Here is a 25343-nt window from a genome sequence, read left to right as displayed (position 1 = left end):
TGGTAACGGACTTTCTCAGACAACAAGGTATCGCCAGGATGGATTGGCCAGCATATTCGCCTGACTTGGCCCCAATAGAGCATGCCTGGGACGAATTAGGCAGGAGAGTTCGGGATAACCATGCCCCTCCGGCCAACCTTCATGATCTGGGTCAACTTCTTATGGCAGAGTGGCAGGCCATTCCCCAAGATTTCTTCAGACGTCTGATCAACAGCATGAGGCAACGATGTGTCGAGTGTATTCGCGCCAGGGGTGGATTCACACACTATTAAACGAATGTTCTAATGTGTAAAATCCATGTTTGACAACCTTCAACTTTGACAGCATGTCATGTGACTTTCTTGTATACAGTGACGTTTATTTGTGGTTTTTTGTAAATATGGAACAATAAATAAAACTTTTGGTGTAGTTTACATCATCAATCTAATACACTCTGAAACTTATTTGGTTATACATTTTTGACCCTTAAATTCTTTTGAGTAGTATATATATAACAGAACTTATTAAAACTACATTTCCTGGAATATTTTAAAAGTGCATTTGAGCTTGTATTTCACATTTGTACATGATCTTATAATATGGTAACCAGAGAATGTAACTTTAAAATAAAAATAAAGAGATCTGGATAACATTTATTTATATTAGCATTACTATCAAACAGCTATATAGGGTTGCAAAGCTTAATAATAGAAACTTTTCTTGTTGAGTATAACTTGTTCAGAAAAGATCCGGCCAGCGGGTTATGCAAATAAACTTTTTGTAGACACTCCAGCTTTATATGCGTATACCCGTTTCTCTTAAGTAAAGCAGTTTTGTTTTCAAATGAAAAGGCCGAAACGGATAATGTACATGTGGCTTCTTCTTTTCGTCCGCTGAGAGGGTAAGTATTATAATTGTTCATTTCATAAATGCACCTGTTCAGTCGTAACTGGTGCAGTGAGCTAGTGCACATGTATAGAAAAGACACGATGATTAGCTATCTAGCATGTCTTCTATAGCTCTTTCTTTCATCTGTATGTGATAATAAGTCGAAAGCTTAGTCATAGGCGTACGGGCTCCCATTTTTGTAGCGGAGGGGAGCAGGAGGCAGGCCGTTTTTGCCCGAATTAAACCAAAATGCCGGAATCTGGATAAAAAACCCCATTTACTCATAGGGCCTATACTGCTAAACAGCTATATAGAGTTACAAACGAATCATTACGCATTTCTACATGGATTGTAACTAACTTTGCGTGTAGAATAAAGGGGGAATCCTGTAATGGTAGAAGGCACATTTTGCCCAAATATCTCTATCGAGTAGGTCTTCCCGTGCAACGAAGAGCACTCTCGTTTAATTATATTTTTACGCCATTTTGCCATATGCTTGCCGCCGATTGTATTACAGGGCTTTGAGACATGGAGGGAAAACAAAAGTTGAATATGTGGAATGCAATACAATGGCATGGAATGGTATGCATGTTCAGCGCTGGAATTAAGATGCATAATGCTATTTTACTTTATTCCTTAGTCTCATTATCATCTAGTGTCGGGTACTCTGATCCGGGTCGAGTTTGACCCTTAAGTACCCAAGTCCAATATTTTGGACTCGTGGAGGCCCTAGTTGCTACGTCTGGACCAATGGGATGACGATGACGTTATTTAAGGAGTGTCTGTTATTTCTTTTACTTTCATTGGGGTATGAAAAACAAATCATCTGCAAAGTGTGAATCGGCGAAGCCGTTCTCACATAAGTTTGCGAATGATTTGTTTTGTTCATACCCATATAATTAAATTTTCTTTGCGTCTATACACTTTACGGCAATCTGATTGGTCCAGAGGTGCTTACTTTTTTTCGTTCATATCTCGATGAACCGAAAACATTTAAGCCACGCCTATCCCCCCCCCCCCCCGACACGCACTACTTTTGTGCAACAAACCGGATTATTCTAGCAATCATATTTAGATATTTTGAAGAAAACACGTGAAAGCTACAAAAGCAATACAAAAAAATTTATACGATAAATTAATTGAAAATGCTATAGCAGGGTAGACATGTAGATCTATACGCATTGATTTAAAAGAAAAAAAAAAACACTAAAAAATCTCTTCGCTAATCATGACACGAGACTCGATCGGTGGCCAAAGAAATCATGTAGGAAACTTCACGCCTGTAACTTACTTGTAAGCGATGTTCTACAGCTATTGGCGAAAATTAAACAGTTTCACCGGCAGCATAAATGTTAGACACGTTTCCTTCATTCACTTTCATAAAATATAACTAAATGATCCGTAAAAATGCACAGCAGCTAGAGGAAATGGCGTCATTTACAAAAAAAATCATCTGATTCAAATAATAGTGAATGAACGTTTGCATTCTTACGCGACCTAAGTATCAATGAAGTTTACACAAACAATGCTAGAGGCGTATTTAAAGCTAAACAAAATAAATTCAGTTATGTATTGTTAAAGTATGCATATAAATTTAATTATAAGATTTGACTGCAATTATTTTTTGGTTCATGCAAGTATGAACCGAAAAAACGATGTGCACACTTTTGTATGACGCCCTACGCAGAGTCATACAGTGTGCACATTGTTTTTTCGGTTCATACTTGCATGAACCAAAAAATAATTGCGGTCAATTCATGAACGTAAAAGAAATAATAGACAATACTTAATTGAATTTTAAACATACATTTGTACTTACTAATAATAACACTACAAGTTCATATTTTATTTTGAAATATTTGTTAGTTCTTAAACAATAACGCTCAGTAAAGTAAAGTTTTTTTATTTAACGACGCCACTAGAGCACATTGATTTTTTCTTATCATCGGTTATTGGACGTCAAACATATGGTCATTCTGTTTTTTAGAGGAAACCCGCTGTCGCCATATAGGCTACTATTTTACGACAGGCAGCAATGTATCTTTTATTTGCGCTTCCCACAGGCAGGATAGCACAAACCATGGCCATTGTTGAACCAGTTATGGATCACTGGTCGGTGCAAGTGGTTTACACCTACCCATTGAGCCTTGCGGAGCACTCACTCACAGTTTGGAGTCGGTATCTGGATTAAAAATCCCATGCATCGACTGGGATCCGAACCCAGTACCTACCAGCCTGTAGACCGATGGCCTAACCACGACGCCACCGAGGCCGGTATAACGCTCAGTATAATTAAAGACAAACTACCAATATATGACGTTCCCTGACGTAATTTTTACATTCATCGAGAAATCAACAAACTCTCGGTTCTACGGCTGGGCCAATGGGATGACGTTAGACTGTGTAATGAATGTAACGGAAATTTAATTATATATACGACGACCTTTGTTACACCACATTTTACAAGAAGAATTTGTTACATATTCCATTTGAACGTTTGAATAACACGTTGGATATTTAATGTGCTGGAGGAGATCACTTACCTTGTTTAGACTGTGTTACGGTCAGAGTTTCTTCATCCTGGGATGTGGAATTAATGGAAAAGAGTGTCTGTGTTGTTAGCTTCTGATAGTTCCTGACACCAAGTATAATGGAAGAGTTCCAGTATTGCTTGGGACAAATGTATTGTCACATTTCTGGCAAGACTGTAGGACCACTAATGGTACGATTTTTTCCCCCAGATATTTGATCTTGCATACACCTTGGCACTTAGCCTTCAAATGTAGTGTTTTACTGGAGAAGGAATTGGTGAAGAATGGTGGTATATTGGCTCTAGTTCGGAGTGCTGAGTCGCAAAACATCACTAAACCAGGAAACAGTACTGCTATAATTAAGGGACACCTGACTAAGAGTATTGACAATCCTCAGATATGCGCTTTACTTCAAGCAACAACTCATTCTACTTTATCAGAAAATCTTGATATTGCACGAACAATCATGTATTATAACAGGAAAATGTCAGATGACACTGAAGTTCATGTATTCAATGTTACCATTGTCCCATCAAAAGCTTTGTCATGTGAACTACAACCAGTCACACTTGAGGATTTGCCATCTGGTCAGTAAATGGATTCACAAGGTATACTGGAACAGGTAGAAGTTGACACAGAAGGATTTACTAAAGAAGAAGTGAAGAAAGATTTTTTGAATGTATATTGAAATTTAAATATTTGTTTTCAAAGAATGATCAGGATGTTGGTCTTTCAACAAAGGTGAAACATGAAATCAATTTAAATTACGATATTCCTTTCACACACATTCCACTGGCCAAATACTAAAAAGAACGAGGTCATCTGCGAAGTTTTCTGTCAGCAGGAGGCACCAAACCTTCACAGTCCTTGGGCTTCTAGCGTTGTCCTTGCCAAGAAGAAAGATGGGAAACTGAGGATGTGTATAGACTATCGCCAGAAAAGTTTAATTATTATTTGTACGGGTAGGACTTTGTAATCATGACCGACAATAATCCACTTACTTATGCTTTAAATAGTGCTCGACCAACAATAATCCACTTACTTATGCTTTAAATAGTGCTCGACCAACAATAATCCACTTACTTATGCTTTAAACAGTGCTCGACTTGATGCCACAGGTGATTATCTTCATTCACAGGGGATAACCGCATGCAGGTAACTGTAGTTTGCAGATGTTGGTGATGTAAATGAGGATGTCGCTGATGATGTGGGTGATCAGAATGTTAATGTTTGTGGAATGTTACAATCTAGAGATCCAGCACTCAACGTTAAATTATTTACATTTAAAACTTATTGATATGATAAAACCCACATGTACTACACCAACATAGGTTTCCAACCTTAAACTGAACTAATCCATCTACATACAGAAAATGGTTACAACAAAACTTAGCAAAAGGTTCTATGTATGACAAAATCTGTAATATGGTGTCCAATTTGTTGGCCACTCTTGAAGTTGTTAACATTGACAGTTCATGTATACACACATTATATTAAAATAAAGTGGGTATTTTAAACTAAAAATTATATCAGTTCATCTGGTAGAAGGCTAAACGGCACCTACAATAGAGAAAAATAGGTTTCACATATGACAAAATTCAAAATGGTCGCCAAGGTTAATACAGGTGACCTTTAAGATGGGTCCCGATCTTAAAATGACTGTTACGGTATACAAAATCATTGTGCCAACACCCTCTATGGGTGAGGTTTCTCTGCTGCATTATAACAGTGTTCACACCGAGGAGGAGAATTCGTCTTTAAAATGAATTAATGTGTTAAATGTGTGCCGCCGATGCAAGCACGGCAAAAGACTACTTCATCCTTCCTGCACCGCCGGTAGGAGAACTGCCACTCCAAGAACGGATTTGTTGGAAACTTACTCATGTGAGACAAATTTGATATCTAGTATCAAATATTACATTAATCCTTTTTCATTAGATGTGATTTAATTACTTATAAGTCACCTATAAGGCATCAACAGCGAATGCGCCAATATTTTAAAAACACATTTAGCACAATACTTCTTATACCTATATAAGTAGGAATATACATTTTTATAGAAAATAATTCTAGACATGTACTTCTAACCAAGTCCTAATCCTGATTTCCAAAATAGAATAAATAATTTTCCAATAATATTTAATAGTGAAATACCTCTATAATTATTTGGATCTTTATTAAACAATGGAATAATCATGCCCACGTTATAACGAATAACTGCTAGTCGCAGACATAAACTTTGTTTTGTGAAATAGGCCCCTGTACTGGGCCAAATTTCACATAATATCGTAAGCCTAGTTTTTCACGTAAATGTAAATCTACGACTAAACCATAATTCTTATTACTATTATAGTTCAACAAATATAGTTAGAAGAACACATATTTCATTTTCTTTTCTCTTTAAAATACTTCAGCTTCCGTAATGATGTAATTTTGTGTGTGAAATAGACGCCAAACACGTGCAAACGCACGACCGGTATAACTGCTAGTAGCAGACGTAAACTTACGATGTTTAGTGAAATGGGGCCTGGGTTTTTACCTAGCTTAAGTGATTTTATACCATTGCTTACTTCTTCATCGTCATTAATAGCATTTAAAGAAAATAAGAATTGTAATGCAGTCAACACAGTCAACAAGATCATGTAACTAACTGAATATATCCATAAAACGTTACATTTCTAGTAGCATTTTTTTAAATATAAATTTGTAACCTTTAATTTGTAGAGGATCATAACCAACATGTTAAACGTGACGTCACATTTTGGTAAACCACTATTTACATTCATTTGAAGCACATTGCTGTTTTGATATTCTTGAGTTAGTTATGAAATGATTAATGTGTGGAATCAACAAATAAAAATACAGTTATTTATCATAATTAAATGTTAAAATTAGCAAAATATGTCATTTGTAACTACAATGATGAATCTTTAAAAGCGCTTACATATACCTGTAGTTAACACCAAATTTTACAGAAGCTACACAAAATATGAAATTCCAAGAATCATTATAGAATACTAGAAATGTATCTACGGGATGTAACTTTATTGGGTGCTTGGGAGGAATTTGTTTTAAAGATGTCCTCTGTTTCGATTAAAGGGACATTCCTGAGTTTGCTGCATTGTAAAATGTTTCCTACTAATAAAATATTTCTACGATTAAACTTACATATTGAATATATTTTCTTGCTTAGAATATCAATGACTGTATATTCAATGTGTTTCTGGTCGTCTTAAAACTACATTCCCTGGAATATTTTTATTATTTAAAGCCGCACGCCCTAGTTCCATCCAGCGAAAATAAATTACAATTTGGTTAATCTACAAACCTGTAACACACTTAGATCACGTTTTTATCAAATGGAGTGAAAAAGCAGGTTTTATATCGATAAATACCATGGGAATCCCCATGTTCCAATTGCTTGAAATAATTTTGAAAGTTAGTATTCTGATGTCACCGGTAGATGTCGCTCGAAGCACAACAATGCCTACGTCACGACAAATTTCACAGAGTGCCCACAGACTTGGGGTGCGTTCCTTTCACCTCTCCTGGACATGTTCCAACTGTTCTGTCCTGGTTGTATCCCCTCTCCAGATATCGTAAGACTTAGCAAAATTATTGGTTTTAAGGGTTTGTAACGTTTTGTATTGAGATACTTACTTGTCTGAACTTTATTGTTACTGAAAATGTTCACGAACTGTGAAGAAAAATCTCACAAATGAACAACAACAAATCGGATGTTGATTGCGCGAACCGTGCACGAGAAAACAAACCGAACCAAAATATACCTTCGCAGATAACATGGTCAACAGCGCATGTTCCTTGCTAATTTACCTAAATAGTAACCTGCGCTTAGCGCTAAGATCACCTTAAGTGCATAAGGTAAGATCGCATTGTGAAATGGAGCGCAGGCCTTCTACCATAAAAATACGGAGGCTTGTTAGGTCAGGTCAGGTCATAGGGTTTTACGTGCACATTCAGAACAAGCTGTTGTAGCGCACGCCTGTCGTGGGCACAAGAGCCGGCCTTGGCCTGCTCCTCCGTCCATGACAGGAAAGGTGGGGGGAGGGGAGAGGAGGGACCGCCTGCACTGGCAATAGCCCAATGGGAAATAGCCCAATGGGTCCACCGATGGGGATTGATCCTAGACCGACGCCGCACAATCAAGCGAACGCTTTACTACTGGGCTACGTCCCGCCCCGCATTCACAGGGATTTTCATGTCAACATGCTTTTCTCTTATCCAGACATTAGTTTTACGATGGAAAAGTGCGCATGTCAAATGGCCTCAGACCACAATTAATTTCGCTATATGTTTCTATATAGCCTTAGTGGCTATAACATTTTTATTAATATCAGCAGGCCCGTGAAGTTTTGTATGTACCTTTGCCTGCACGGGGGACACATACCCTGAAAAGGACAACCCCTGTTGTCCAGCTCTTTCTCCCAGCATATTGGTTTAAACAGACACACCCTCTAAACCAGGCCGGAGTACACCCATTTTACACAAAAAGCACTACTTTTGCATGGGCCGGAATTACCACAAACAAGTCTTCAATGTCAGCAAGTTACACATGTTTACAAACTACATGCTATCCCCTGTCACTTCAGTCAAACAGTTGCCACTTCATAGCTGTCTGCCATGAAATAATCACAGTCAAACAGCAGACTACTTGCGCGGTGAAACTTCCGGATTTTCGACAACCAAATGGGAAGATAACTGTAATCTGAGGCCAAATGGGTCATTGATAAAAGGCAGACAACTTTTGCATTTCGTATAAACTGCATTTAGAGATACACTAGGAAGTCCAGAAACATTGGATTTGTTATAACTATTAACTCTGAATATGTAAGTAACGTGTAAATTATTAAATGTTCAAAAAGTCGTAATGTCCACAGATATTTTACACAGTCTTATAAATATTATGCATTTAAGAACTGAAGAACAAAATAAACAAAACATTCTGGGCAGTCATGCATGACATTTTCACTTGAGTGGACACAGAAATTACCACGTCAGGCGCTACTGTTGTATACATGTGTGTCTTTAATATACAGACACTGGCTCATCGGTCACTTGTACGTTTAGGCGGTGTTCGGTCACTAGTACTTTTAGGCGGTGTTCGAGGTAAGGTATTAAACGTTAATTGCATTTTTAGCTTAGCTTAGTAACTGGTTTAACGTGTCCATATACCACTAGGGTTTTGCTCACGCCTATCCCAAGTTAGGCCTCCGATAGAATCGGGGGTCTGACTCGGGACAGGGATAACCTGACAAATAGGGTCAATTTTGAATATTAACGCCAAAAGTATAAAAAGGGGAAAATTGGGATTAAAGGGACATTCCTGAGTTTGCTGCAATGTTTAAGATGTTATCGACTAATAGAGACTTTTTAATGATTGTAATTACTTAGAGAATAACTAACGAGCCTCGAGGAATTACGGATTATCTGTCCCGAGTGAATTAATGTTGTAAACCCGAGCAAATAGCTAAATTTGATAATAAACAGTAAATTGTAGCACTTGATATCATTTTACTGACTTTTACTGTTGTTTGACCCTATTGGTGCATTGATAAATGTTTTTGGATAATGGGCAGTAAATTTCTTGCCGTCCTAATAATAGTAGTTTGGCTAATCTGTCTGAAGGGGATAAAAATCTATCGGTAATGATCGCATGTACATACATGTATATTGATAATTTGTTTTTTGATATATATATATATATATATATATATATATATATATATATATATATGTTATATTTTATGTTATATGCATGTAAACCGCCATTCATTGTTACGGGGTGGTCGACCCTAGAAAATTTTTAATTTATGACATAATGCAACATACTGAATATCATAAAATACCAGGGATATTAGTATTAGTGGATTTTGAAAAAGCTTTTGACTCGGTCTCCTAGCGTTTTATTGAGCAATCTTTAGATATTTTAAATTTTAAATCTTCAGTTAAAAATTGGATAAAAACCTTTTATAATAATTCAGTGTCGATAATATTACAAAATGGACTTTTATCGCAGAGTTTTAACCTAGAAAAATGATGTAGACAAAGCGATCCACTGTCACCTTATAGTTTTATAATATGTTCTGAAATACTAATTAGACACTCTAAAGATATTAAGGGTATAGCTATTGATGTGGAAAATTATGTTATATCTCAATATGCAGATGTTGAAACAAATAAATAAAATGCTTTTTCAATTTTATATGGCAAAATAAACCAGATAAAATAAAATGAGAAGTCTTGGTGCAAGATTATGAGACTGGTGGAATTAAAATGTTAGACATCAAACATTTTACAACAGCATTGAAATTGACATGGATAAGATGACTGTTTCTGTCACACTCCAAATGGATAGCTGTATTTCATTCTGTAACAGGTTTAAATGCAATGTATATAAGCATTTAATAGATACGTTTTGCTTGTAGTACTACCTTAGAATATCATTGCCAGATTGTTACACTACTCTTATAACAAAATTTCGTGTTTCTTCTCACCAGTTGTTTGTTGAACAAGGTAGATATTATGGTAATGAAAGGTCGCAACAGAAATGCCAGATGTATAATCAGAATGCTATAGCGGATGAATATCACTTTATTTTGAAATGTCCATTGTACATGCAATTACGTTCAATATAATAATTAAGAAATACTACTAGCCCAAACCATCTGTGTTTAAACTTGTGCAATTATTGTCTTTTCAAAACAGAAAAGAATTGTGTAATATTGGTAAATATCTTTAAAATGCATTATGTTTACGTTCTCAACATATTTAATTGTCCATCCTCCAATTATGCACCACTTGTCAAATGTTATTGATTTGTATATAAAATGTAATGCCTATGAGCCGGAAGGCTTTAATGTAATAAACTATATACTAACAACTAAACAGTTAGTAATATACGGAGATTGTTTTATTCAAATTAAGAAAAGGAATCTTTAAAATGTTTTCTGGAAAGATGTACTGAATAGCTGGAATAAAGATGAAATATTAAGTTCTAATATTTGGTACAATAACAATATATTTATAGACAAAAACCCCCACCATAATCTATAAACAGTATATTGAAAATAGCATAATATTTATACAAGATTTATTAGACGACAAAGGATGATACACGAATTTTGATATATTTAAAGCAAAATATAACATAAGATAAAATTTTCTAGAATATACATCTTTATTAATGGCAGTCAAATCTTTTATACAGGAAAAAATTAATTCAAATAACCAAACATTCAGTTTAAGTAAACATCCTATATTTCCATCAAAAATTGAGCTCCTCTTAAAGGACAAATCGGGAAGCAAACCTTTCTATAAAGTACTAATTAAATCAATTAAAAAATTTAAAAATAAATTTAAAAAATTAAATATTCAGAAGAAGGATGCGTTTTTGCATCTTCAGAATGGACAAAGTATTACAGTTTATCATTCTGCTCATTGAAAGACACAACACTGTTGTGGTTCCAGCATCAAATTTTACATAGACTTATACCAACAAATACCTTTTTATACAAAATAAAAAAACAAAAAAAACAACCCAACCAGACAAATAGATAAACCATAATAATTATATCACTATATATATATTTCTAGTATGTATAAAGAGGATTCCTTTTCAATTAAATTATAATTTATAGTCATTACCATTATCAAAAAGCATTATATAACGCAAGTTAAATTTAAGCTTTGGATGGCTTCAAATGCCATTTTAACTAGCATTTGGAAAACAGCACGGGGCGGGACGTAGCCCAGTGGTAAAGCGCTAGCTTGATGCGCGGTCGTTCTAGGATCGATCCCCATCACTGGGCTAATTGGGCTATTTCTCGTTCCAGCCAGTGCACCACGACTGGTATATCAAAGGCTGTGGTATGTGCCATCCTGTCTGTGGGGTGGTGCTTATAAAAGATCCCATGCTACTAATGTAAAACAAAAAATGTAGCGGGTTTCCTCTTTAACACTTATGTCACAATTACCAAATGTTTGACATCCAATAGCCGACGATTAATAAATCAATGCGCTTTAGCGGTGTCGTTAAACAAAACAAACTTTAACTTTGGCGGTCTTAGGCTCTCTTAAGCTGTCTTAAGCAACATCGCATTGTCCGTGCAAGTCTTTTCACATTGCACTGCAAGATCGCAAAATTGTGAGAATTTACGCTTTATTTTTCAGTTATCCTTGACAATAAATGGATAGTGTCAATATAGAGGTGGTTGAAGATGCAAAGAGTCTACCTCCCAAGCAGAGGAACATGCTGTATACGGTTGAACAATGTCCACCTTGGTATCTGTGCATACTTTTAGGTTTTCAGGTACTTCTTGTAGAACTTTAGATGTCGTAATATGGAATGCTGAATTCAGGGATCGTCTTTTTTTTTTTGTCATACTATCGCTACAAGTTATTTATTTGTGAATCGATTGTTTGATTTTGTGTGTGTGTGTCGTTGTTGTTTTTTGTTTGTTTGTTTGGTGGGTTTTTTGGGGATTTTTTGGGGTTTTTTTTTTTTTTGGGGGGGGGGGGGGTAATTTCCAAAACACTTTTACTTTTCTTCTTACGTCAAACCAAACTGAAATTATTGAGAAAAAAAAACCCAAAAGAAAACAAAAAAACAAAAAAATTTGTAGGATGATAGTTATAATAGTGATCAACATGTTATAGTTACATCATCCTTTTACGAGAGATTAGTCTAGTTAGACCACGGTTAACGTTATTGCGGCCGTTGAGTGACGGGTGTAATGATCGAGGGCGTAGCTTGAGCGTAGTGTAGCCAGTATTGAGGGAGTTAGCAACGTTAAAAAGGACGTTGCGCACCCTCCGCCTGTTACCAACTCCTATCGGGCTGCTAGTGCTCTCTTGTGCAAAACCCCCACACATTTGCTACATCCGATTCAGACTACAAAGCAAGGTGAAATGTGCCCGCTAAAATTAAATTATAAAACTTCTTCACGACCATGGTGTCGTCATGGGGGTGTGGTACAAGGTAGTTACCTCATCCATCACTTGAGATGCGTCTAGTTAGACCACGGTTATTACGACCGCTGAGTGACGGGTGTAATAGATATCGGTCTACTTCCTCGATCATTACACCTGTCACTCAACGGCCGCAATAACCGTGGTCTAACTAAACGATTCTACGCCCTCGATCGTTACACCTGTCACTCAACGGCCGCAATAACCGTGGTCTAACTAAACGAATCTACGCCCTCGATCGTTACACCTGTCACTCAACGGTCGCAATGACTGGTCTAACTAAACGAAGCTTCGCCCTCGATCATTACACCTGTCACTCAATGGTCACAATAACCGTGGTCTAACTAAACGAATCTACGCCCTCGATCATTACACCTGTCACTCAACGTCCGCAATAACCGTGGTCTAACTAGACGAATCTCTCGTAAAAGAATGATGTAACTATAACTTCTCTCATCTTCAGGTATATATAGGACAGAGCTACCCCATGGAAGAAAGCTAATTAACTTTTTTTTTCATTCTTGCAGTCGATTCTTGCCTTCGGTTTTTGTCTTCAGCGGGAGAGGTCTATCCAAATAATTATCCAGTTTTATTAAAGCCTTGAGCTCTTTACATTAAATATATTAGTATACCACCATTGGACAAGAGTAAGTCACTAGCCACTGTATTTCCATTGTACTTTCTCTTGCAGGCTCCGTTCAGGGATTTAGAATTCTCATTTTATTGCATACGATTACGTCCTCTGACCGCCCTTGCATTAAGATACTAATGGCCGCCTTTTGTTTATTTTGAGTAGTTTATTGTAATTGTAAATTAGTCTATTAACTCCTCCACGTTCTCCAAACACAACTTCATCTCTCGAGAGTCAGTGCCTATCGTCGTGGTTGCGTGAATGTTGTTTTTTCGCCGTGACTTGGCGGCGCATACACCTGGCAGTGTCTGTGCCGCCCTTCACAGGCGGAATATATGGCTGGGTGTGAATGTGTTTTAGTTTTTAATTATGTATGGTATAGTTATTATATTTTTAATTAATTGTTATAATAAATTTAGTTATTAGTTGTTAAATCCTCCCTCTTAGCATTTTAAATTAGTATTATTTTAATTTACATGTACCCGTTCTTTTTAAATATCAAACAGGTTTTAAACGGTAATAATTTGATCGGTCAATATTGTATATATACAAACAAAAAAACCTGACCGGTACTCGGTGCCACCCACTTAACGAATAAGTGGTTTCTTGGGTGACACCGAGGATTATATAGCAATGACATTTGTCATCCGTTTAGGTGGCGCACCCCTTCGGGTGTAGAGCTCACGAATGCTTGAGGAGAACGGCGAGGGCACCTCACTCCAAGAACTGGATCAATCCACTTGTTAACCAATATCAACAACGACATCATATACGTTTCACCACCACACCAGACGGCGGCTCGCGGGTTTTATCTTCATATATCATCATATTCACACCATTCATTTCATCTAATTACGGCCCACCCGTGTTGTATGGATAACCTGGGGGGGGGGGGGGGGGGGGGGGGGGGTGGGGGGGGACGCCGTGGTAGGGTGCATATTTGGGTGCGATAGGGCGTTGGCGGTTTGGACCGGTAGGGATGCCTGTTAGGAAGCCTCCCCCCCCCCGGAACGCCCCCCCCCCCATGGAAATCCGGACTGACCGTATTGGGCCCCCGCCTGTTGGAGCGCCGGACTGCTCGGTGACGCTGGGTTCCCCCCTTTGCGAATCCTTTTTCCTCCAGGGCTAAATTTAAATAATAAACAAAAAAATATATATAATACATATATATATATAAATATTATTATTAAATATATAATTATAGTATATATTATTTTCGAACTGCCCGATTGAAAACTTAATTATAATTGTGCACCTACTAATCATACTATAAAATAATAGAATGTTATAGGTTTAATTTTAATTATGGTGCTATTATATTAATATAATAAATAAATATACGTAATGATAGACCCCAAATTATTTTAGTTTTTTTATCCCGTTTTTAAGTGGTCCTACCACACTATTAAAAATTGTCACCTGCATCTTTCTCACACACCCCCCCCCCCCCCCCCCCTCCCGCCCCGGAGTCGGTCACTGGCGAAGTCAGAGGCTGAATCCGGGGTGGGCGTGCCTGAACCTTAGTGGATAGGGGCACGCAAAATGAGTTGCCAGTTGCAGCTAATTAAGAAACTATCCTACATCGGCTATTGCACGGTTGCGTTTGATATGGTGTCGTTGGTCATGTGGGATTAAAAAAAAAAGTACACCCTCGGTGGTGAACATTTCGACCATGGGACCAGGTCCAAATTTCCACCACCTCAGGTGTACTTTTTCTATCACACATGACCATATATGATGGAGTCTATTATGCTTACCATTACTGGGGCACGGACATCTAATTTTTATGACCGGCCTCAGTGGCGTCGTGATTAGGCCATCGGTCTACAGGCTGGTAGGTACTGGGTTCGGATCCCAGTCGAGGCATGGGATTTTTAATTTAAATACCGACTCCAAACCCTGAGTGAGTGCTCCGCAAGGTTCAATGGGTAGGTGTAAACCACTTGCACCGACCAGTGATCCATAACTGGTTCAACAAAGGCCATGGTGTGTGCTATCCTGCCCGTGGGAAGCGCAAATAAAAGATCCCTTGCTTCTAATCGGAAAGAGTAGCCCATGAAGTGGCGACAGCGTGTTTCCTCTCAAAATCTGTGTGGTCCTTAACCACATGTCTGATGCCATATAACCGTAAATAAAATGTGCTGAGTGCGTCGTTAAATAAAACATTTCTTTCATTTGTGGTAATAGATGGAACATGACCAGAACGCTTTAAAAGCACACATGGCGGGACGTAGCCCAGTGGTAAAGCGTTCACTTGTTGTGCGATCGGTCTGGGATCGATCTCCGTCGGTGGGCCCATTGGACTATTTCTGGCTCCAGCCAGTGCACCACGACTGGTATATCAAAGGCTGTGGTATGTGTTATCCTGTCTATGGGATGGTGCATATAAAGATCCCTTGCTGCTAATCGAAAAGAGTAGCCCATAAAGTGGCGACAGCGGGTTTCCTCTCTCAGTATATGTGTGGTCCTTAATAAAACATTTCCTTCGTTCCTTCAAAGCACACAATAATACCCTGTCACACTCAAATGCAATCACGCTGGCGCTCCCACTGCGACCTCAAAAGTATGAAAGCGTGAGGCAAAGCGCAGCAAGGTCTCTGAGAACGATTTGGTGACGCAGTGGAAGGACGGGAGAGGGTCGCCATGACCTAACTTTTTTTCTTTCTTTTTTTGTTGTACATATAATAAATATACAACACATATATCCATATACGTACACACGTATCCGGATGTCCTCCGATACATACACATATGTACATACATAGATTCACACATACATACACATAAGTAAGTAAGTAAGTAAGTACAAGAGTAGTAAATATACATACATGTAATTGGTTTAATCTGGGATATTATAAAGAGAAGAGAGAGGATAAGAAAGAGGTAGAAGACGAGATAAGGTTATACGACCAATAAGAATACAGATATATTCTCATTATGTAAAAATGAGCGTTATACCGGCCTCGGTGGCGTCGTGGTTAGGCCATCGGTCTACAGGCTGGTAGGTACTGGGTTCAGATCCCAGTCGAGGCATGGGATTTTTAATCTAAATACCGACTCCAAACCCTGAGTGAGTGCTCCGCAAGGTTCAATGAGTAGGTGTAAACCACTTGCACCGACCAGTGATCCATAACAGGTTCAACAAAGGACATGGTTTGTGCTATCCTGCCTGTGGGAAGTGCAAATAAAAGATCCCTTGCTGCCTGTCGTAAAAGAGTAGCCTATGTGGCGATAGGGGTTTCCTCTAAAAAACAGTGTCAAAATTACCATATGTTTACGTCCAATAGCCGATGATAAGATAAAAAAAAAATCAATGTGCTCTAGTGGCGTCGTTAAATAAAACAAACTTTACTTTTTTGTATCGCAAGTAAATCACATATGTCTAGATTCTGAACACCATTGGAAAGTATGTTTCGCAGTCGATATAAAGTGTCGCCATTGTACACATGTTACAAAACTGTTCCCTTTTTAATAAAGAACAATAACTTCATTAATCAGCAGCACTTTTTCTAGTTGGTGTAGGAGAGGCACTTATGTAGGAGGAGGGAATCGGAGGATGAACCCATCCACCCGACACCATCCCCGCTTAAGCAAAATGTTTTTCCCATCGACCTCGACACCATCCCCGCTTAAGCAAAACGTTTTTCCAATATAATTTCCGAGGGGATATGACTCTAACCCTCTTTGCTCGCCACATTTTAGATTCCCACTGCTAAAATTACAGCGCACACGCCTGCAGTATCGTCAGAAGTTGGTATAAAATAATTAATCCATCCCATTTTCAAATTTCATATAATGATAATCCAATCATACATGTAACACATAGATTAATGTGTGCATATGCTTGTTTGTTAAACTCATGACTGGCATATCATGTTCCCCATCGGTTGGCTACTCTTGTCTTTTTATTATTCCCGCTTTTGCTGGGGGTGGGAGGTATGGTATAAATCAACAATAACTTAGTGTAATGCAATTCATTTATACTATCTTATATGTTCTATGTATGATTTTTCTTCTTATTTTTTATGTTTGTTTGTTTTGTTTGTTTTTTTCATTTGACAAGTGTGTACCATTGAAGTAAACATAAATTAATAATGTTATTTCTAGCAATTCCTGACAGCATTTGGTGCCACATTCTCCTACCCAATCCTGATGGAGACATATTTCTGCATTACCAACGCTGATGGTGAGGGCGATATAGTTGGACAGAGTGAGCTCATTGGCACAGTGATCTTTGTGGGTGGCATTTCCACCCTAATCCAAACCACAGTCGGTATCAGGTGGGTCTGAGAGTTTATTTATTATTTACAGGGACGGATCTAGTATTGTAAGAAGGGGGTAACGTCTATGCGTGCTCGCAGATCTACATATCTCACCGAGTTGGGTACGTGTGTGTCGCTGTGTGTGTGTGTGTGGGGGGGGGGGGGGGGTCCCCAGTGCGTGTGTTTACAAGTGGGTGTTTACAGTGAAAGACAGAAACAAATTAAAGGTGCAACTTGTTTTTACTTTGCAGCTAAAGGGGGAGTTAAACCCCCTAACACCATCCACCACCACTCCCGCATTTGCCACTGCTTTAATATCCCTCAACCATCGTCATATTAACTTCGCAAGCTAAGGTACCATTCCGTATAGTATAGTGGCGTAGGAAGGTGCCAAGGGGGGAGGGGGGGGGGGGGGGGCACACACACACACACACACATATATAGCAGTGTTCTAGATAGCAATAAATAGAGGGGCGCTGGGCGCTGCGCCCTGCCTCCGTTTTGTGCCACCCTGTCGTGTTTGTTGCCGCACCGCCTCTGATTATCGCCACCCTGCCCTAATTCATTGCCAAACAAAAATACAAAATCTTGCTTTTCTCTCAAAGCGTGTACAGTGTTGTTACGAGTCTGAATTCCCCACTAAAAAACCTTTGACAATACATTGTTTAGCCACAGTTGTGAAAGCCGACAGCAGTAACGTGGTATGGTTTTTTTTCTTCTATTGTTAGTCGATATGACTGCAGACGAGCGGACAGGCAGTCTTACAAAGTTTGAATGCGAAGTAATCCTCACACCGTCACGCACATAACCACACACCACCTAGCAAACACCTAGTTGAAAGTAGACCATCATGATAAACTTCGACAGAATGTCAAATGCAAAATTAAATTTTTGAAAGTAATTTTTGCCTTTGCAAATATCCAGACCAAGATACATATTGTTTTAACTGATGTCAGTAGTCCTTATCAATATATATATGTAGCATTTGGGTTAAATCCCTCAAATCAGAAAGACAACAATGCTGGGTAGGATTCGGTTTATTTGGCAACCGTCAAATAAAGGTCCTTGGCTGTGGGCTATGGACCGAACTGGTTGCCGAGTATTAATGACAATTCCTCATCCTGTGTAACCGTCGCAGAAAAGATGAAAAAATAATCAAGAAATAGTTGAGAATTATGTCGTGTGTTGATGGCTTGCTGTTCAATGTGAATGTGGCACGGACTAGCCGTGACCAATGTCACATGACACCAGAATAAAATATCATTGGCTAAACTCCAATTTGACTGGAAAGAAAGGTTAGGGCGTTGTCTAATAGGGTATTCTCTACGACGAATATCCTAAAAACAAACGAAATAACCCATTAATAAAATATTATAAAATAAGTAGCAAATAAAATAAAACATATATACATACAGTGTTATATATTTTTACCCCGTTACATACTCCCCCCAGTTTAAAAAATGACGTCCTCGTCATTTGACATCAAATTGTTTCGACGCACTCAAAACAATTTGTAAAACAGCATTCACTGCGTCTGAAGGCATCTGTTCAAATAACCTGTTTGAAGCCATGTTAGCCAGGAACCCAGCCCGATCTCTCCAATCATGATTCTGCATCATGACAAAATCTCCCTGGGTGAACCACTTAAGAGGACGTCTCTCCCTAGTAGATCGGCTGTGAACAGGTATAGGGCTTCTTGAATTGGTATCAGATTCCGGAGTGGAATCAGAACAAGGAACATCTTCTGCTGGCTCTTTTTCAACAGGTCTGTGGTCTGCATCAGCGTCTTCTAGAGATGATTTCCCCATCTTCTACTGTAGAAGAGCTGCCTGAACGCACCGTACTAACAGATTCCGAGTCAGCAGCGGAAGGGGTACTGACCTCTATTAGTGGGACCGTTGACTCCAGCCGACACTACAGAATCCTCATAAAGATCAACATAATCTTCATCTACTGACGAGTCCAATTCATCATCCGATTCTGGTGAAGGTATCCTTGCCGCAGGTATTGTTCGTGGTTTTGGCTTTGGCTTAAGTGTTCCAGATTTGTCGTCTGCGGAAACCGGAAGAGATCCTATTGGCAACAACAGATTTCTGTGCAGTGTTCTGCATCGACCGTGTCCATCCTCTTTACGAACTACAAAGACAGGGATATCCTTATTCGGCTGGTTTTGCACAATATAAGGATCCTCTTCCCACTTATCCGCAATCTTGTGTTTGCCATCAAACGCCAAGCAACGAACTAACACTCTATCCCCTATCTGTAGGATTGAACCACGCACCTTGAGATCATAGTTTTTCTTTTGATGCTGTCGACTATGTTCTGCTGCTCTGACTGCTAACCCATAAGAATCCAGTAATCGTTTGCGCAAGCCTGCTGTGTAGTCACTCAGGTTCTTCTCACCCTGGATCGATTCCAACCCCAGAGCAACATCTACAGGAAGTCGTGCATTTCTGCCAAACATAAGAAAGAATGGTGAAAAACCAGTTGACTCATGTCTAGTACAGTTATAGGCATGAACTAAGGGCGCTACGTGACTCTTCCAATCAACCTTCTTACCTGGATCCAAGGTGCCAAGCATATCCAGTAATGTCCTGTTGAATATTTCTATCATGCCATTACCCATAGGATTCTAGACTTATTGATACCTGCAATGTCACACACTTCTTTCAACAGTTTACTTTCAAAGTTAGCACGCTGGTCCGAATGTAAGCGCCGAGGAAAACCATAGTGAACAAAGAAATGATTGAACAAAACTTCTGCAGTGTTTTTTTGCAGTCTGGTTCTTTGTAGGTATGGCTTGAGCATATCTTGTGAAGTGGTCTTTAATAACCAAGATGTTTTGAAACCCACCTTTGGACGTTTCCAGTGTCAAAAAGTCAATACAAACAAGTTCAAGCGGCTGACTGGTGGTAATGCTTACAAGCGGAGCTCTGCTGTTCGTTGGTCCCTTACGTCGCAAACACCTACCACATCTCTTCACCCACTCATCCACACTCTTGGACATAAACGGCCAGAAAAAACGATCTTTCAAAAGAGAAAGAGTTCGCTCACGTCCCATATGACCAATATCATCATGCAAACCTCGCAATGCTGCGTCTCTAAACTTTGTAGGAAGCACTAATTGCATCTCTCTCTTCTCCCCTGACAGTAGTCGAGCGATAAAGAACACCTCTATGCAGCATCAAGTGATCAAGCTCCCTGTGCATGGACACGGCTTCTGCTGTACGAGGTAATGCATGCAATGGTGGCCGTCTACCTTGAGTCATGCTTCTCAGGAAAGGTTCAATAGTAGAATCTTCAGTCTGGTGGCGTCTCCAATCTCGGGACGTCATGCTGTTTATCGAGGCACCCTCTTCATCATCATTGTCAATGACACCAGCTGACATACAAAGACTCTCAACATAACAGGGAATTTGACATGCCGCAGAGATAGCTTTGATGGATTCTGCTGTAATACCAAATGTTGCATCACCTGTATCGTCTCTACCTGGAAGTCGAGAAAGAGCATCAGCATCCGAATTACTTTTCCCTGGCTTGTACAAAATAGAAAAGTCATAGGATGCTAAAGCTGCTAACCACCTGTGCCCTGTGGAATCGAGCTTGGCCGTTGTTAAAACGTATGTGAGGGGATTGTTATCGGTATACACCACAAACTTATGACCATAAAGATAATCACTGAATTTATCTGTGACGGCCCATTTCAAAGCTAAAAATTCAAGCTTGTGTGCAGGATAGTTCCTCTCAGATCTGGAAACTCCACGACTTGCATAAGCGATGACCCTCTTCAACCCCTCTTGTTCCTGGTAGAGAACCGCACCAAGCCCTGACTCACTTGCATCTGTGTGAAGCTCAAAAGAATGAGTGTAATCAGCATATGCAAGTATGGGTGGCGATGTCAAGGCTTCGTTCAGTCATTGAAAGGCATTCTGTTGATCTACACCCCATACCCACTCAACCTCAACTCGCTTCATATTTGACTTCTTCTTCTGTTTTTTGTTCTGGTCGGTGGAAGGAGACTGTTGAGGGGACGAGCTATTGCTGAAACATTGGGAATATATTTGCGATAATATCCCATAAATCCAAGTAACTGTCTAAGTTGATCAGGATTTGATGGAGCTGGCCAATTAACAATCTTTTCCACTTTCTCTGGATTGACTTTAACTCCTTCAGCTGACACTATATGACCAAAATATTTCACTTGATCCTGAAAGAATGAGCATTTCTTTGGTGCCAACTTTAGGTTGTAGTCTCTCAGACGTTCAAACACCAGTTTGAGCCTTTGAAGATGCTCTTCAAACGTGGTTGAAAAAAATTATGAGGTCGTCTATGAAGATACAGCATTTCTGTAAATAAAGATCTCCCAGGCAATCCTCCATAAGACGCTGGTAAGTCACTGGACTATTAGTCTGTCCAAAACCCATCCTGTTGTATTCGTAAAAACCAAGTGGTCATACTGTGAAAGCAGTCCTTGGTTTATGCTCCTCCGCTATCTCTACTTGGTGATAACCACTCTTCATGTCGACTACCGAAAAAAACTTAGAACCAGACAAGCAGTCGAATAGTTCTTCTGTTCTTGGCAAGGCATAAGAGTCTTTCACTGTGCGCTGGTTTAACTGTCTGTAGTCAACACACATGCGAAGTGAACCATCTTTCTTCTTGGCAATCACAACAGGGGAAGCCCATGGACTATGTGACTTTCGAATAATACCTGCAACCAATAATTGTCGAAGATGTTGCTTGACTTCTTCATACATAGATGGAGGTATCCGGCGATGGCGTTGCTTGATGGGCGTCTCATCAACCAAATTGATCCGATGTTGTACTTTTGTGCAGTGCCCAATGTCAACGTCGCCAGACGAAAATACATCCTGATACTCTAAAATCAGGTCTGTACCCCTTTGTAGTTGCCCCTCAGTAAGACCTTCCTTCGGGAGTGTCATCTTCTGGAGTAACCAATCACCGTTTATATCATTGTCAGATGAAATATCATCTTCCAATGTTACCTCATGTAACTCGCATAACAAACCCTTGGGTGGTATAACAACTGTCCTAGTCGTAACATTAGACAATCTCACTTCTATTGGAGCAACAGAGTTAAACTGGTAATTAACAACCACTGGAGCAACTTCCAAATCAGGTTGAACACACTCTCCGGCAGCTACCATCATAGCACACGTACTCCTGAAAGGAATCTTCTTGTCTATGAAACCTGAAAGAGTAACACAAGAGTTTGGTGAGATGGCCATACTATTCCTCTGTGCACTTCGAACAAGTCCCAATCTTCCTTTACTTCTAGAAAGTCCTTTGTCCTGTAAAACAATACTACGAAAGGCTAGATACCATGGAGTGTGTAAGTTTGCAACCTGTAAAAACCTTTCGCCATGTTTATGACGGCAGTCATTCAAAGCTGGAATTAAAACATTAGTCCCCAATAAAACAGGCACAGTAGCATTGTATGCGCTGTTGGGAACCACTAAGCACAAACAACACATTGGTTTATCAGTAAACCCCTGTAAAACCAAAGAGACTTCCACATAACCACTATACGGCAAAGACTCCCCATCTGCACATTCAACGTTCAAAAGTTCAGTAAGTGGGTGAATCTCTTCATCCGACAAATACTCACAGTAAAACTTTTCACTAACTGTAGACACTGTCGAGCCAGTGTCTAACAGAGCAGTGCATACGTGATCATTAACCAAAACTGATACCTCGTTGGCTTTTCCTAAAAGACCATCGGGTACAAAATTGGCAAATACAGTGGAGCTACTTTCCTTGTTTACCTTTGTTTGCTCCGCAACAAAAGTTCTGTTCAGTTTAAATGAACGGACTCGTTTCTGCAACCTCGGGCAATGTGACTGGCTGACCACACTTATAACATTCTATTTGTCGTCTGCGTCTCTGTCTCTGTCCATTGTCCATGGTAGACTGTCGTCTCACATCCTGTGAAATCGATGTAGATATCGGTTTGGTAGGAAACTCTTGATTTGTAGTCTTGGGCGATGTGTCATTCAACCTGTTCTCAAGCTTATCAAATCTTGCAGACAGTTTGTACATCATGGCTTCCAATCTTTTAATACCATCTGGCTCATCAGTCGATGATGCATCTACAGCAACAGTGCTTCTCTTAGCGGGGATTGGTTTCTTGCTGGGAATGGATTTCTCTGTCAAAATAAACTCATGATGGTTCTGTTCTACCCGACGTAACTCAACTCTTAATCTATCAAAGTCCTGAGTTTTATCAAAGATGTGTCTACTACAATCCTTCATCCACTGCCTAAGTCCACCCCAGAAACGAGCTCGTAACGTATGGTTGGAGTTTGCAAGATGCCCACTAGACTTGAAAGCTTTGTAGTACAACTGCTCAACTCGGCAACCCCAAGATAAAACATCCTCATCATCCCTTTGATGAGCACTATAAAATTCTGCAAGCAACGCTTCGCCCTCATCCACTGAACCATAAATACTCTTCAACTTATGAATAAGCTGATTCACACTCGCCTCTGGACCCAACCTCATCGCAACTCGAGCTGCATCACCCTTCAGAGAAGAGCGTACAACCCTAGCCACGACATCTGTGGAGTGTTTCTTATCTCTCTGCAAACACTCAACCTCGTACACCCAAGTATCAAAGGAACTTTCATGCTTAATTCCACTATCACCTGAAAAGACTGAGATTCTTGGTGGTTGGTTTAGCTGATAAGTATTAGCAATCGGCGGCGTCTGCCCAGCTGGAGAGGAATCACTTAAAGACTTCGCATATTCTAAAGCCCAAGCTTTAAAATCTTCTGGAGTGTCAGACTTAGGTTTAATACCTAACTGTTTAAAAGTGGCGAGCAAGGTTGGAAGTTCTTCCATAGTAATGTTTTCAGGAGGTTCGTCCTCAACCTGCTCCTCGTCAGACCAATGACCTAAAAACTTTGCCATCCCGTAACAAAACAATAAACCAGACTATAATCACAGGACCTCTCTGGAATAGAAACAAATCTAGTTATTTACAGCACGAGAAACTCAAGTCATAAAACTGAAATAAATCTAGCAACTATATCCCGATATCATCATTCAATACCTCAGCAATACCACCAAACACAAAGAATATAATACCAAGAGGACCACAGGGTAGAAAATAAACTTCACCCTGTACCGCTTGGGACATAAAACAACTAAGGGAACTATATAACCAAGAGTGTTTCAGTATCCTTGCAGATTGTAATTGTAAGCACTACCACTTAATTATCAAGACATCCTTAAATGTTGATTGTCAATCACAATAATATATTAACGAGTAGCTGTGTTTTATTACACAGAATAAGGAATGAAGAAAGCTGAAAGGAAAACAACTGGTAAGGCTAAATCAAGTCAGAAAAGGACTGTCATGTGCGTGCTTATGTTAGTTGTGAGTTGAACACGTGCAATGAAAAATAAAAATAAATAAATAATAATTTAATTTTAAATTTTAAATTTAAATTTAAATTTCTAATTTAATTCGAAATTTAATTCATAAGTTTATATTAAACTAACCTACAATACACATTTAATTCGCAAATATGAGCGAAATTAAACTAGCTTTCAAACTGCAAACTACAAACTACTCAACAGGTAAGCACAACTATAGCTATGTTGACCAAGTGTGTAACGTAAATATAAACAAGCAAAAAAAACTTTTTAAAAAAAACACGTTCATCAAACAAGATTTAACAGTCCTAAAAAAAAATCAAAGATTGTGAGATGTACAGCAGAAAAAAAAAAAAATCTCACAAGTGATAAACAAATGATACTATCAACATTTCAAAGTATTTTAACATTTGATGAGTGGTTATATAAAAAAATTACATCCACCTAATTACAAAAAAATATATGTATACATAAACACACAAATACCAGAGCTCTGTCAATAAAACAAGCTTCTACTCACATTAAATTGAACTGCAGTTCAGAATAGAGAATACACAATACACAGAACACAGAACACAGAACACAGAACACAACACACAAAATGCTCACTAAGCAAGTTTTTGTACTGTTCAATGTCCAACACAACACTCCACACTGTCCGTCTGT

The 25343-nt window shown here is 39.0% G+C and overlaps 1 protein-coding gene across 3 annotated transcripts in view; it reads left to right on the top strand.

The window, feature by feature from the left end:
• Positions 1-749: 749 nt before the first annotated feature.
• Positions 750-25343, top strand: part of LOC121380652 (solute carrier family 23 member 1-like) — a 52291-nt gene continuing 27697 nt past the window's right edge. Inside the window, exons 1-3 of one of the 3 annotated variants that reach the window (XM_041509579.1) lie at positions 750-880; positions 11589-11727; positions 17125-17297. In XM_041509579.1, coding sequence (XP_041365513.1) covers positions 11605-11727; positions 17125-17297 — 296 coding nt within the window. In that variant the 5' untranslated portion in view covers positions 750-880; positions 11589-11604. Of the gene's footprint in view, positions 881-8136; positions 8247-8377; positions 8526-11588; positions 11728-17124; positions 17298-25343 lie in introns of those variants that run through there. The other 2 variants (XM_041509580.1, XM_041509577.1) reach the window with 2 other exon arrangements.

The sequence above is a fragment of the Gigantopelta aegis genome, chromosome 9, assembly GCF_016097555.1.
Source record: "Gigantopelta aegis isolate Gae_Host chromosome 9, Gae_host_genome, whole genome shotgun sequence".
NCBI lineage: Eukaryota > Metazoa > Mollusca > Gastropoda > Neomphalida > Peltospiridae > Gigantopelta > Gigantopelta aegis.
The sequence above is the reverse complement of the archived record's forward strand: the minus strand, read 5'-3'. Positions and strand labels throughout refer to the sequence as shown.